General features: G+C 65.7%; 2 protein-coding genes across 4 annotated transcripts in view; one reads left to right on the forward strand and one right to left on the reverse strand.

Annotated features, from left to right (window-relative positions):
* Positions 1 to 13,660, forward strand: part of ADGRG1 (adhesion G protein-coupled receptor G1) — a 37,508-nt gene extending 23,848 nt beyond the window's left edge. For 2 of the 3 annotated variants that reach the window (XM_075995672.1, XM_012743973.3), the window contains exons 2-14: positions 922 to 1,005; positions 1,483 to 1,902; positions 2,720 to 2,852; positions 3,223 to 3,370; positions 3,772 to 3,903; positions 4,207 to 4,323; positions 4,551 to 4,596; positions 4,807 to 4,910; positions 5,652 to 5,770; positions 7,081 to 7,367; positions 8,322 to 8,430; positions 9,195 to 9,463; positions 11,911 to 13,660. In XM_075995672.1, coding sequence (XP_075851787.1) covers positions 957 to 1,005; positions 1,483 to 1,902; positions 2,720 to 2,852; positions 3,223 to 3,370; positions 3,772 to 3,903; positions 4,207 to 4,323; positions 4,551 to 4,596; positions 4,807 to 4,910; positions 5,652 to 5,770; positions 7,081 to 7,367; positions 8,322 to 8,430; positions 9,195 to 9,463; positions 11,911 to 12,041 — 2,064 coding nt within the window. In that variant the 5' untranslated portion in view covers positions 922 to 956 and the 3' untranslated portion in view covers positions 12,042 to 13,660. The remainder of the gene's footprint in view (positions 1 to 921; positions 1,006 to 1,482; positions 1,903 to 2,719; positions 2,853 to 3,222; positions 3,371 to 3,771; positions 3,904 to 4,206; positions 4,324 to 4,550; positions 4,597 to 4,806; positions 4,911 to 5,651; positions 5,771 to 7,080; positions 7,368 to 8,321; positions 8,431 to 9,194; positions 9,464 to 11,910) is intronic. The other variant, XM_012743977.3, reaches the window with a different exon arrangement.
* Positions 1 to 14,740, reverse strand: part of CIAPIN1 (cytokine induced apoptosis inhibitor 1) — a 328,736-nt gene that overhangs the window by 182,456 nt on the left and 131,540 nt on the right. The gene's annotated exons all lie outside the window — the stretch shown is intronic.

The following is a 14,740-nucleotide window of genomic DNA, read 5'->3' on the forward strand; positions in this document are numbered from 1 at the left end:
CCTGCCCGGCACTACAGTCCCGAACAGGCAGGGAAAGCCCCTGGGCCCCCAGAGCATTCTTGGGCAAGTCATTTAGCCCCTTGGGCCTCAGCTTCCAAATCTGTGAAATGGGCCCACGGTAGTGCCCACTGCACAGGGTTGGAGTGAGAATTGGTGCAGGGGTGGGGCTGGGGTGGGTCAACCCAGAGGCTGGCAAATGGAAGACGCTCAGCTAATAGAGGCCATGGCGGGGACAGAGGTGTCCGCTTAATGCTGGGGTCGGGGCCTCCCGCATTTGGGCAGTACCGAGTCCTAGTCCCCAGCAGGGATGACATCACTCTGCTGCTCTGGCACCTGGGGCTGGCTCCCCCTGGTGGTCATGCTGGGAAGCGCCATTGCCCCCCATGCCCTGTAGAGGGCGCCATGGACATGCTGGTCCTCCCGCTCCTTCACCCGCCCGCCCTGCAGCCTCCGTCCCGCAACCTCTGTGCGCCAGGCCCTGTCCCCAGGGCTGGGGGACATCCCCCGCTGACTGAGCAGGGACGCACATCTCGCACTGCCTGGCGGAGGCTTTGGCCCGTGGCGGGAACCAACAGAGGCTGGGACTGACTCTGCGGGGACTTGAGGAGGGCTTCCTGGAGGAGGCGCCCCCGAGCTAGGTCTCAGGGTAGCAGGGGACAGCTCTGGAGCCTCCTTCACTCTATACCCCTCCGGGTTCTGCAGGGCCGGACGGCGCTTCCCGGTGGAGCCCCCATCCCGGGCTGCAGGCAGGAGTAACTGCCCGCGGTCCCGGGCCCGGGACGGGCACTTTCCTTAGCCGCGTGCGAGCGGCTGGCACGGGTCCCTCGCTGCGCCCGCTCCGGGGAGGCCCGCGGGCCGTGTGCACGCCCGCCTCCCGCCTGGCGCGGTGCGGGCTCCCGCCGACCGTCCGGCCTCTTGCAGGTGGCGACTCCTCGGTGTGACTCGGTGGGACGAAGATGGCCGCCCACGTGCTGCTCCTGCCCGCGCTGCTCCTCCTGGTCCCAGGTGGGCTTTCCGGGGCGCCCGGGGGCTGTTGGCACTTGAGGCATTTAAACGCCCGCGCGTGCAGGGCCGCTGTGGCCCTCCCGCCGCCTCCGTTGGGCGGGCACTGGCCTGCGAGCCCGGCTCGGCTAGTGGGTGGCGGCGTGGAGAGGGGGAAGGTGCTGGCTCCTCCGGCAGACGCAGCGCACAGCGTGGGGTGGGGACGAGGCCCCACTCGCCTCTGCAGCCCGGGCACCCTTGTGCAGTGCACAGCCTGCGCAACCATCCACAGCAGCCATGGCCTCGTTAACTACTTTGTTTCTGAAGCCAGTAGTTTTTGAGAGGGACAGACTGACATCCTTGCGTGGACTCTGGGGTGGCGGAGGCCCTGGGAGCGTGCGTGAGCCCCACGCTCTGGGCTCCCGCGTCCCCAGCCCGGGCGTCCCCTCCCAGGCCGGGGCTGGCTCCCGCCCGGGCCCACCTGCAGCCTCTGCCCGGCAGGTGCGCGCGGCGCGGCCCCGCGGGAGGACTTCCGCTTCTGCGGCCAGCGCAACCAGACGCAGCGCAGCGCCCTGGTGTACGAGCGCGCGCCCGGGCTGCACATCTCCGTGGAGAACTCCGAGGGGGCGCTCACCGTCCGAGCCCCCTTCCCCGCCGCCCACCCGGCGCCCAGAACCTTCCCCGAGCCCAGGGGCGTGTACCACTTCTGCCTCTACTGGAGCCGGCACGCGGGGAGGCTGCACCTGCGCTACGGCAGGAGCGACTTCCCGCTGAGCGACCGCGCCTCGGGCCTGCTCTGCCTGCGGGGCCAGGAGAGCCGCGCGCACGGCCCGCCGCTGCTCGCCACCTCCTTCAGCTCCTGGGAGAGCCCGCGCAACGCCAGCCTGCCCGGCGCCGCCGGCTTCACCTTCTCCTTCCACAGTAAGGCCACCTCCGGGAGAGGGACAGCTCGGCAGGGCCCGGTGTGGGCCACCAACTCGGCTGCAGCGGGGAGCCATGGGCGGCGTCTGAGGAGGGGAGGAGTGGGACCCAGGGTGCCGCAGGCTTTGGGGGGCGGTGGCGAGGCTGCAGGGACAGTCTAGCTGGGGGAGGGGAGGTGTGGACAGGGGGGGACGGGACTGCATTTCGGGACACGGGAAGGATTCTTCACTGGCTTCAACGGAGATTGCTTATCCCCATTTCACAGAGAAGGAAACTGAGGCACAGAGAAGGTGCCCAGAGTTGCACGGCTAGCAAACGGGGGGGGGGAGCCAGGATTTGACTCCAGTAGCTGACTGGGGTGGAGAGTGGGGGGAGCAAGAGAGGTCAAAGGTCAGGAGCGCAGCAAGGCTGGCTCTGAGGTCTGGAGACTGTGTCTTCTGCCTGGGGTGTGGCGGGTGCGACGGGCCCGACGGGCCCCGCCTCCTGTCACGTGCTGGATGGGGCGGGGGCGGGCCAGAAGGAGCTCGAGCCTTTACTGGGGGGCTGATTCCTTTCTGACCCCCCCAGTTTGGGGTGTGGCTCCGCAGGGGCCAGGGCACCGAGACACCTGAGCAGGTGCGGGCTGTGACAATGCGAGGCGGGGAGGGTGCTGTCCAGTGTGGTCCTTGGGGGAGTCCACTCTACTTCTTGGGGCCTCAGTTTCCCCTCTGTGAAGCGCAGATAGGAGCGCGCGGGCCGCGAGGATTGGGTGGGAGTGTGCTGGGGAGGCGGCCAGGCCCGGGGCCTCCGTCAGCGGCCCGGGTGGGACTGTCCCCAGGCCCCGTGCACAGGGCGTCTCTCAACGCCTCCCCCGACCTGTGCGAGCTGAAGAGGGACCTGCGGCTGCTCAGCGAGCTCCTGAGGCGTCCCCGCAAGTCCCCGAGGAGGCCCCCGGCCGTCCCCGCCAGCCGGTAAGCTCGGCTCCCCTGCTGGAATGTTCCGGGGCGCTGGCTCTCCGTGTCCTCCAGGGCGGGCTGCTCCGCGGCCCAGCTGGGGACGGTGCAGGCAGGACGGGCCATCCCCGAGCTGTGGCCCGGGATGCCCAGCCCGTCTCCGCGTTCCCATGGGCCCGTCTCCCCACCGCCCAGCCCAGCGTCGCCCTCTGTCCCGCCCCGGCTCCTGGCTTTCTCTTTTGTGTCCCGTCTTCTCTCCCTGACCCCGTCCCCCTCTGTCTCCACCTCGCCCTGCTGTGCCTGCCCGAGTCTCTGTCCCTGCTGCCTCAGTCTCCCCGCCAGCCTGGCCGCCCTCCCCGCGGTCACCGCCGCCCTCCCGTCCCGCCAGGCAGCTGCAGAGCCTGGAGTCGAAGCTGACGGCCGTGCCATTCGCCGGGGACACGGTGTCCTTCGAGGAGGACGGGATCAATGCCACTGTGTGGAAGCTGCGGCCTGCGGCCGGCCTCGGGGACCTGCACATCCAGTCGGGGAAGGAGGTCGGGCTGGCTCCGCCAGGCGGGGAGGGGCGGGGGGTGACACCCCAATGCCTGTCCGTGCACCCCTGTGTGGAGGCTGCCCTGGGGTTTCTGGGTGGCTGGGAGCCACCGCTCCGCCGCTATGGGGCCACTGCGCCAGGCCGCTGTAGGCACAGTTGGTGTCCGAGGCCACCAACAGCAGAACGGCACCAGGTTGTCCCAGCCCGTTTGTCCCTGGCGCCCGGGGTCCAACCACAGGGCTGCCCAGCCAGAGCAGGAAGAGGGCGGGAAGAGGAGGGCTGTGCGAGCCAGGCTGGGCCGCAGGCCCGGAGGGGCAGCGTCCAGGGAAGGTGTGTGTGTGGGGACGGGTTGGGGACGGGTTGGGGCCGGTGGCCGAGCCCTGAAGGGACCGTGGACCGCAGGAGGCGGAGAGCGAGGTGCTGGAATACTCGGTGCTGCTGCCGCGCACGCTGTTCCAGGGGAGCAGAGGCCGCAGGGGCGAGGCGGAGAAGCGACTCCTCCTGGTGGACTTCAGCAGCCAGGCCCTGTTCCAGGTACACGCCCCCACCCGCACCGCCTCCCTGGGAAAGCAGTTTGCTCCCCGCAGGAGTCAGAGTCCTCCTTGCAAACTCAGAGATGGAACTGCATTTGCAAATCTCCCTGCGAGAGGGCTGAGGGGTGTTGTTCTCACTAGGATGTAAATGACTACATGTGCACAATCGGTTCCAGAGGGATACTCAGTGTCTCAAAGCAACGTGCTGGGAGAGGCAGTAATCTAGACAGGCTAGGAGATTTCTGGATGCTTCTCAGCCCTGAACAGGGCCTTCTACCCTCTTCCCCCCATACCTTATATCCAGGACAAGAACTCCAGCCAAGTCTTGGGCGAGAAGGTCTTGGGGATCGTTGTGCAGGACACCAGAGTGGCCAATCTCTCAGAGCCCGTGGTGCTCACGTTCCAACACCAGCCACAGCCGGTGAGTGCGGGCAGCCCAGCCGCGGGGACGAGGGTCCTTGCCTGGCCACGTCCCCTCCCGCCCCCCCTGACCCGCCGGTCCTTGGTGGAGACATGGCCTGGTGGGGGCGCCTGCCCGTCGGGTCCAGGCGGGCGGGCGGGGGCGGCTTGTCCCTGTCCTGGACGTCCCCTGCCCGGCCAGGTAAGGGTGGGCCATGGTGGGGCCACTCTGCTTCCTTGTCCCTACAGAAGAACGTGACTCTGCAGTGTGTGTTCTGGGTTGAGGACCCGACACGTGAGTGCGGGGGTCCCTGGGCTGGGCAAGGGGGCGGGAAGAAAGCGGGGTGCGGGGGGTGACCCGCGTTGACGGGGACGGCCTCCTGGAGAAAGGCGGGCTTTGGAGCGGGACGGCCGGCAGCCGGGGACCGCCAGGGGACGGGGCGGCGCAGGTGGGAGGACGGGGCCTGGGTGCGGGGCTTGATCAGAGCCCCACGCCGTCCCCCAGCGGGCGGCCCGGGGAGCTGGAGCAGCGCCGGGTGCGAGACCGTCAGGAGACAGACCCAGACGTCCTGCCTGTGCGACCACCTGACCTACTTCGCGGTGCTGATGGTGAGTGGCCCCGCCGGCCTGGCAGCCGCGCTCCGGGCACTAAGTCACCTGCTGGGTCGTTGGTCCCTCCCGACAACCCTGCAAGCCAGCTCGGGCCGTCCCGTTTTGTAGATGAGGACACAGCGGCTCAGAGAGGTTGAGCGATTTACCCAAGGTCGCACAGCTAGTGAGTGAAAGAGCTGGGCTGCAGGCCCTGGGTCTTCATTCCCGAGTGTTGGCGTGTGGTCAAAATGCAGATCCCGGCGCTGACCCGGGGTTCTGAGTCCCCAGGGCTGGGGCCGGGGGTGCGTTTCTAGTGGGCCCCTGAGCGGATGCTGAGGCCCAGCATGGAGGCCCCCGAGGGGATCCAGTGCCCCCCGAGATCTCAGAGGCTTTGCATCCCGGGTTCACGCTGCCACAATGATAGGACTCTCTCTGTGGGCGTCCAGCTGTGGCTTGAACACCCCCAGGCACGGGAAGCTCACCCCCTCGCAGGAACCCCGCTGACTGTCGTGGACGAATAATTAACGCCAGGACAGGAACGGGGTTCCCTGGCGGGGGCTTCCTGGCCCTCGTGGGTCAAGGAGCCATTCGAGAATGTGGTGCAACTGCAGCCCCCCACGGGCACGTCCCTCCCAGTCCGGAGAGGGCGGTCGCAGGTTCCCGGGACGCAGCGGGGACGGCGGGTTCGTCCCTCGCGCAGGGCAGACGCTCAGGGCTGAGCTGGGGACACTGAGGTGGCCCTGCTCTGCCCCCGGCCAGGTGTCCTCCGTGGAGGTGGGCGCCGTGCACAAGCACTACCTGAGCGTGCTGTCCTACGTGGGCTGCGTGGTCTCGGCGCTGGCCTGCGTGCTCACCATCGCCGCCTACTTCTGCTCCAGGTGAGGCCGGGCGGTCGGGGGCGGGGCTGGGTCGGGGGCGGGGCGGGCGGGGGCGGGGCGGGGGCGGGGCGGGCGGGGGCGGGGGCGGGGCGGGCGGGGGCGGGGCGGGGGAGGCCCCACCTCCCCGAGATCGGCCTGCCCGGCCACCCCAAAATGTAGAGCCGCGCAGGGGTGCGGTCCGCCGCGCCCTGGGGGCCACGTTTCCTCTCGGATGTGTGGCGTGCGGCTAAAACCGCACCTACAAATCGTAACCAGTTCGGACACGCACCACCGGAGCGTTTGTTCACGTGAGAATCTGTGTTTCTGCCTTTGGACGCGCCCGTGCGAGACCGCGGGGGCTCGTGACACTGTAAGGGTGACAATAATGCTAACGGCTAAGGCTCACGTCCAGCTTCCCACGTGCCCCGCACGGCTCCAAGTGTGAGCGTGGGGCAGCCGCACAAAGGCGCTAGGAAGGAGGGCTCAGAGAGGGTGAGCGACTCGCCTGAGGTCACGCAGCAGGAAGCAGCAGAGGCTGTGAGCTTGTCGGTGCCTGGCTTGGTCTCTATTGGGGCCCCCTTACAATCGGGGCCTGGGCCCATGTGGGTAGAGGGGAGACGCCCGTAGCTCTGGGGGACACTGGGAGTGTCCTCACTGTCCTCGACCAGGAGGCGGGTGAGTGGCGCTGTGTGTGTGTGTGTGTGCGCGCGCACGCATACGGCTGTGTCGTGCGTGTCCACAGCCGCGCACGTGGGGGGCTGGGTCAGTGACGGTGACGGGGGCGGCAGACGGGCTGGGCAGAAGCTGGGGCGGGGCAGAGCCCCAGCACTAACCGGTCACACGCTCGCCCAGCGACACGGGCACACACGCTTAGGACTGGGAGTCGTACCTGTGGCAGGTGCTTGGCATCAGGGTGACCCACCCCAGCCCCAAGAGGAGGAGCCGTGCTCCCCCTGCACAGATGGGTAAACTGAGAGTCCCAGGGAAGGGACCAGCCGGGGCAGGGCAGGGTGGAATCCAGGACGGTGACACTTGTCGGAGCATCTTGCTCCACCCTCCAGGGCCACCTAGCACCCTGGGGTGGGCAGGGCAGGGTGGGGTGGAGCGTCTGTTCACGGTGCACATGGTGCCGAGTGTGGGTGCCGGGCGCGCAGTAGGTGCGCGGGGAGCAGCCCCGCTGCGGCTGTGTCGCGTGTGTCCACACACAGGGGCGGGACGGGGAGCGTGCACGGTTGTGTGTGTGCGTTGGGAGTTGGGGGGAGTCTGGGAAGGCTTCCTGGAGGAGGAGGAGGAGCACACTCCCCCTCTGCCTGCCCACCCCGGCCCACCAGGGTGCCCGTGCCGTGCAGGAGGAAGCCCCGGGATTACACGATCAAGGTGCACATGAACCTGCTGCTGGCCGTGTTCCTGCTGGACGTGAGCTTCCTGCTCAGCGAGCCGGTGGCGCTCACGGGCTCCTCGGCCGGCTGCCGCGCCAGCGCCATCTTCCTGCACGCCTCACTGCTCGCCTGCCTGTCCTGGATGGGGCTGGAGGGCTACAACCTCTACCGCCTCGTGGTCGAGGTCTTCGGCACCTACGTCCCCGGCTACCTGCTCAAGCTGAGCGCCGTGGGCTGGGGTAAGGGCCGGGTCGCCTCCTGGCTCAGGGTGGGGTGTTAGCGGCCCCAGACCCCCTGTCCCACCGGGCTCCGTCCGCACACAGGCGCCTGTTCTGCGTCTCTGCCCATCTCTCTGCCTCCCCCCCTGCCCTCGCCCACCCTCAGGCGTGCCTCACCTTGGCTGGGTCAAGGTCCCCTTTCGGAAGATGAAGTGATGAGCTCTGTCCCCAGGAAACCCTTCCACCGCCCACATCGCTCACTCCATTCAAGGGGGACTCGTGGGCAGGGCCACCGCGTATGGATGTGCGGGTTGTGCACTGCTCAAAGGCACCAGTGGGCTGAAATCCAGTCCTCCGCCACTCACCCAATTCACTCAGGCTGGCGGGGCCCTGCCTACAAACCCCCGAACCGCAGGTGGCAGTTCCCTGTGGCTCTGGCATGTTATTCTTGGCCAACAACAGTCCCGTTCACCTATGGCCCAGACCGATCGTGTCAGCCCAGGGCCGCTCCCACCACAGTCCTTTTGGACATGGCACAGACGCCTACCTCCACGTGTCCCTGTCCCCAGCCCCCTGCTGCTCCTCCTGTGCGTCTCCCTGACTCACTCTTTGTTCACGCCCTCTGCTCGTGTGACAGTCCTTCAGGGTTGGCTGCGGGTCGGCCCGGGTGTTTGGCGGTGGGCAGCCCCTCCAGGGAGCTCGCGATCTCTCCCTGATGGGCGAGGTCACAGCCCAGCGTAGACGTGCCCTGGGGGCAGCAGTCTTGCCCGTCCCATCTCTCCTGTGACATCCGGCCCCGCAGCTCCCGGGGCCCCAGGATGGTGGGGGGCTGGGCCAGGTTAGGGCAGGTGGATTCCTGTTGTGGGGAACCCGAACTGGAACAGGGCAGGGAGGGCCCAAGTTTGGGGACCTCCCCCAGATGGGGGCCCAGGCCTCCGAGGGTGGGGATGGAGCTCCACGCTTGGCTGTCCTCAGGCTTCCCCATCTTCCTGGTGACGCTGGTGGCACTGGTGGACGTGGACAACTACGGCCCCATCATCCTGGCTGTGCACAGGACTCCAGAGAGTGTCAGCTACCCCTCCATGTGAGTGGCCTTGCGCGGCGGGGACAGGAACGCGGGCCTCTGGGCGCAGGGGCCAGAGAGCAGCCGGGGTCACGCCGGCCAGGAGCCGCCTGGGTTCCAGTCCCCTGGAGTACCGGCCTGGCGGTGGCTGGAGCCGTGGTCTAGGCTCACAGAGGGCGAGAAATGGCCCAGATCTGCCACTCACTCTCGGGTGACCTTGCACATGTCCTGACCCTTCTCTGAGCCTCGGTTTCCTCATTTGTGAACGGAGGTGCGGACAGACCGCACTGTGTCTCCCCTGCAGATGGAGGCACGGAGGCTCAGAGAGGGCAGGGCCACTCGCGGTGACACGGGGAGATGGTGCATGGCTCAGGGCGGGGCGAGTGGGGCTGAACTCCGGCCCGCCTCCACGCGCCTGATTGTCCCGGCCGGCGGCGGCCCCGCCTGTGCCTGCTCCAGACCTCGGCTGGGCTCCCGAGCCGCAGGCTGGGCGGGAGTCCTTGCCGTCCGCTCGGTGTTCTGAAATCCCCAGCCCTTCACACCATGGCCCTGCGACTTTTGCCTCCCTCGGGTGCCATCTAGGTCATTGTTTTCTTAATACTTTTCTTTACGTCGTCTGGCTTGTTAGCGTGAATGCATTTTTCAAGCCATCATGTCAACGCTATGAGTAGAACACAAGCAGCACTTGGCATACACAGCGAGTCACCGTGGAAACGAACACGGTGACGGCGGTGACAACCGCAAGGGCCCGGGAACCGCCGCTGAGCCCGACGCCCTCCCCGCAGGTGCTGGATCCGGGACTCCCTGGTGAGCTACGTCACCAACCTGGGCCTCTTCAGCCTGGTGTTCCTGTTCAACCTGGCCATGCTGGGCACCATGGTGGTGCAGGTCCTGCGGCTGCGCCCGCACACCCAGAAGTGGGCCCACGTGCTGACGCTGCTGGGCCTCAGCCTGGTCCTCGGCCTGCCCTGGGCCCTGGTCTTCTTCTCCTTCGCTTCCGGCACTTTCCAGCTTGCCGTCCTCTACCTCTTCAGCATCATCACCTCCTTCCAAGGTGGGTATGGAGAAGACCACACCCCCGCCCCGGGCCCAGACGGGGTGTCCAGACATGGTGCACAAGGCCGGGAAGAGATGACCGGGGAACCTGAAGGCTTCCCTTCCCTGGGCCTCGGTCTTGCCATCCATAAAATGGGGGCACCCAGGCCACAGCGGACACACGTTTATTGAGCACCTGCTACGTGCGGGCGACGCTAAGGCCTGGGGCTGCGGTGGGGAGCTGGGGGCGTGGGCCCTGCCCTCGGGCAGCTCAGCTCGTGGGGACGGCTGGGTGTGACAAGAAAGCACGCAGCCATCGGGGTGACCTCACGGAGCAGGGGAGTGACGTGGGCAGCATAATGGCAGGGCCTGGGCTGGGCCGGGTGGCCTCCTGTGTAGGGACATGTGAGGACCGCGGGAAGACCGGCCGTGGAGAAGTCTAGGGCCTCGCTGCTCCAGCGGGGGTCCGGGGGCAGCAGCATCGGGGACATGTTGGGAACACAGCACGTGGCCACCCCAGACTGGCCAAAACAGTCCGCATCGTCACACGATGCCCGGTGGACATGCACGCTGCAGGGGAGGAGCCCTGGTCCAAGGAGGGAGCTCCGGGCAGGGGACAAGCACCAGCAAAGGTCCTGGGGCCGGGATGAGGCCGTGTGGCCAAAGGGGAGTGAATGGGGGGCAGCGGGGCAGGATCACGAGGGCCCGGCGTGACGCCAGCAGGGTCCCTTCCTGCTCCACCTGCAGCTGTGCCCCCTGCCCCTCAGCTCACTCACACACTCACATACATGCTCACACACACACTCACTCACACACACACGCTCACACACTCACACACACTCTCACACACATGCTCACACATACACGCGCTCACACACATGCTTACACACACACACACGCTCACACATGGGCTCACACACACACACGCTCACACACACTCTTACACACGCGCTCACACACACACACTTACACACACACGCTCACACACGCTCACACACTTTTACAGACTCTCACACACGCTCACTCACACATACACACACATGCTCACACACACTCACTCATACACACTCTCACACACATACACGTGCTCACACACATCCTCACACACTCTTACACACACACACATGCACACACATGCTCACACGCGCTCACACACACTTTTACACACTCACACACGCTCACACACGCTCACATACACGCTCACACATACACACACATGCTCACTCACACATACACACACTCACACACATGCTCACACACATACACGTGCTCACACACATCCTCACACACTCTTACACACTCACACACATGCACACACACGCTCACATATGCTCACGCTCACACACATGCGCTCACACATGCTCTCACGCTCACACACGCTCACATGCTCTCACACACGCTCACACACGCACACACGTTCACACACGTTCACACACGCTCACACACGCTCACACATGCTCACATGCTCTCACACACATGCTCTCACATGCTCACACACGCACACACGTTCACACACACGTTCACACACACACATACACACTCACACACATATACACACTCACACACTCACATGCTCACACTCACACATGTTCACACGCTCACACACACTCATACACACATCCACACACACACTCACACACACACCTACACACTCATACTCACACCCACACACTCATACTCACACCCACACACTCATACTCACACCCACACACTCATACACTCACACAGGCACACACACACGCACACACACACCTACACACTCATACTCACACTCACACAGGCACACTCATACTCACACTCACACACTCTCACACACACACGCACACACACACCTACACACTCACACTCACACACTCTCACACACTCACGCTCACACGCACACACGCCCTGCTCTTGGCGGTGCCGGGCGGGGAGGGCAGTGGCAAGGCCAGGCCCGGGGGCCCCATGGGTGCGAGGCAGCCTCCCTCCCTCCCTCCCGGCCACTGCCGAGCGGACAGCAGACGTGGGGGGGATGTCACTCAATCCCAGCTGTTTCGCTTTCGGTCTTCGCTTCTCGCCGCGGGGCGTGGGAGGCCCTCGCGCACTCGCCAGCTGTTGACCGTCGTAGCAGGATTATCGTGGGGGCGCAACAGCGCACGGTGCTTAGGTGGGGTCCCCGGGAGGAGCCTGCTCACCACCGCCGCCCCTGGCCCAGCCACACCCCTCACCTGGGCCTCCGGGGGCCTCGGGCTGCTCCCGTGTGTGACAAACAGTAGCGACGAGGACCGGCCTCTAGGAGCCCGAGAGACGACAGCGAGGGGCGCGGGCACGGCAGGGCCCCCTGGGTGCGTGGTGCCCGGCGGTGGCAGCAGTGCCGGGGGAGGCGGGGGAGGGCGGGGCAGCTCTGAGTCTCGGTGGCCCTGGGGGGGGGGGACGGGGACGGAGGGGCTGCCCCAGCCTGCTCAGCCGTGTCCCCGCTGCCCGCAGGCTTCCTCATCTTCCTCTGGTACTGGTCCATGCGGCTGCAGGCCCGGGGCGGCCCGTGCCCTCTGAAGAGCAGCTCGGACAGCGCCAGGCTGCCCATCAGCTCGGGCAGCACCTCGTCCAGCCGCACCTAGGCCGCCGGCGCGGGACGCGGCCGCCCCACGCTGCCTGCGGCCCCAGCCCGGCCGGCCAGCCCAGGGTCAGCCGGGGACTTGAACGAGCTCGAGGACCCTGGAGGGATGGGGCTGTCGTCATGGCGACTGGCCTCCCAGGCTGGGACCTTCTGAGCTGGCCTTGGATGCAACTCGGCTGTCTGTCGGATCCAGCTCCCGCGGGACTCAGGAGCGCTGCCTCGCTGGCTGCGGGGCTGTCCCCACAGCCGTCCGACCCGGGCCTTTCCTCACCGCCCTGACCCCAGCGCTCACAGCTGGGGTCAGGCCTCAGATCTGGGGGCCTGGCATGTGCTTAGCCCGCGCCCCTGCCAGGACAGAAGTGTGACTCTAGACCAGGGCTCCTCAAACTTTCTAAATGGGGCCAGTTCCCTGTCCCTCAGACCGCTGGAGGGCCGTGGGAGAGTGCGACGCCCGTTCCACACGCCACTGTGGGCGGGGCCAGTCGCTGCCAAGCAGGACAGGCAGCGGCGGCGGCTGCGTGTGGCCCGCGGGCCGTAGTTCGAGGACGCCTGCCCTAGATGCTCTATTTCTGGTGATCACCTGCAGACACTCCGCAGCTCCTGTTGTTTTCACCTAAGGGTGGCACCTGGGGCCAATGGGGCTCGCAGCAGAGCTTGGGGACCAGCGCCTGGAGGAGGAGAGGCCCCTCCCCGGAGCAGAGAGCAGCTCGCCTACCTCGGAGCCCCAGGCCCTCTCCCTCCACCGGCCTCCCCTCCCTCCACCGGCCTCTCCTCCCTCCACCGGCCTCCCCTCCCTCCACCAGCCTCCTCTCCCTCCACCAGCCTCCTCTCCCTCCACCAGCCTCCCCTCCCTCCACCGGCCTCTCCTCCCTCCACCGGCCTCCCCTCCCGGGGCCTCCCCGTCCTTCACCCCCAGCCCGGGCCCCCAGTTCCCACTCTATGTTTGGGGTAGCTGCTCCCAGTGGCTTCCTGGTGCCTGCTGTAAACTTCGTCTACTGCCCGGGCCTTGGCCTCCCCCGACTCAGGCTTCACGCAGACTCCCGGGCCGGGCCAGGTCCGTCTGTCCGTCCGGGCCCCCTGAGCTGCCTCAGCCCTAAGCACACACCTCAGGGGCCCCCGCCTCTCCCAGAGCCCTCTCCTGTGGCAAGACCTGTAGACCGCGGCAGGCAGTCTCCTCTTGTTCCATCCCGGCACTCACGGGGGGACACTGGCCTAGAGCCCGACCTGTCCCAAGGGGTCGTCTCCAAATCCTGCGAGTGGCTCCAGACACACTCAGCTGCCACCCACAAACACCAGGCAGTCGCCAGTCCGTGCTGGGTGGCAGGGACACGGCCAGACCTGGTCGTTCCCGCTGCCAGCCCTCGGCCTAGTGTGCGGGTGACACACCCTGGAGCTGCAGGCACAGGTGGGGAGCCGCCCTCCTGGCTGGGGCTGCAGGGGAATTTCTGTAGGTGGCAGCGTTTGAACTTGACCTCAGCCTTAGAGATGTAGATGTTCTTTTTAAGTAGCAATGCATTTGTCTTTTGATACTAAAAAGAAGTATGTGTTTGTTGTAGACAGTCTGAAAACCGTAGGATATCAAGATGAAAAATAAAAATCAACTGTCAAGTTATCACTTAACCGGGTGTGAGCATTTTCTTCTGAGCTTTTTTCTGTGCTTCTGTTAAGAGAGTCACTAATACGAACACCTTGGGGCCAATCAGGGAAAGGGAACAGGAAGGAGAGGAGAGGGCTACTTGGGGGCGGGGGGATGTCAACTGCTGGAAGCTGTGTCAACCGGGACAAGGGGGAGGGCAAAAGGCAACTTGGTGTCTGTGTTGGGGAGACAATAGGGAGAAGTGGGGTCTGGGGCGAACTGGAGAATCCAAGCCCCACGCTGAGGGGTCAGCTGCTCGTCAGCTCTGGCTGGCTGGTCACTGCCCCCAAGGGCCCAGACCACCTGTCTTTTTTTTTTTTTTTGGAGACACAGTCTTACTGTGTTGCCCAGGCTAGAGTGCCATGGCATCAGCCTAGCTCACAGCAACCTCCAACTCCTGGGCTCAGGTGATCCTTCTGCCTCATCCTCCCAAGTAGCTGGGACTACAGGCATGCGCCACCATACCTGGCTAATTTTTCTATATATTTTTAGTTGGCCAGTTAATTTCTTTCTATTTGTAGTAGAGACAGGGTCTCTCTCTTGCTCAGGCTGGTCTCGAACTCCTGACCTTGAGTGATCCTCCCACCTCGGCCTCCCAGAGAGCTAGGATTACAGGCGTGAGCCACCGCGCCCAGCCCCAGACCACCTGTCTTTTATAAGAAATGAGAAATCCAGATTGTGGCGTGAAATCCCCTGATTTAAAAATGTTGGCGAGTTCAAAAAATTCTCTGGCCAAAAACATCGCATCCGAGGGCTGCATCCAGCCCCAGCCTGGTCCTGGGAAGTTTGTGACCAGCTGATCTCCCCTCCCTGCCTTTAACCTTGTCCCGCCAAATCTCTCCTCCCATCCTGTGACCCGGGTGAGACAGATTGCGTAGGAGTCTGTCCCGGACGCCCACGGGGAGCAGCCAGGTCTGGTGGCTGCCGCTGTGTGCAGACAGAAAGTCCCCAGGCCTCTGACCCAGCCCTGGCCCCGGCCCCAGCAGAGCCCTGTCCCCTCCGCAGCCTCCTTCCCCCTCTCCCGGCCGCGCCAGGGGAGCTCGGGCAGGACAAGAGGCTCCGGT

The sequence above is a fragment of the Microcebus murinus genome, chromosome 20, assembly GCF_040939455.1.
Source record: "Microcebus murinus isolate Inina chromosome 20, M.murinus_Inina_mat1.0, whole genome shotgun sequence".
In the NCBI taxonomy this organism is placed as follows: domain Eukaryota; kingdom Metazoa; phylum Chordata; class Mammalia; order Primates; family Cheirogaleidae; genus Microcebus; species Microcebus murinus.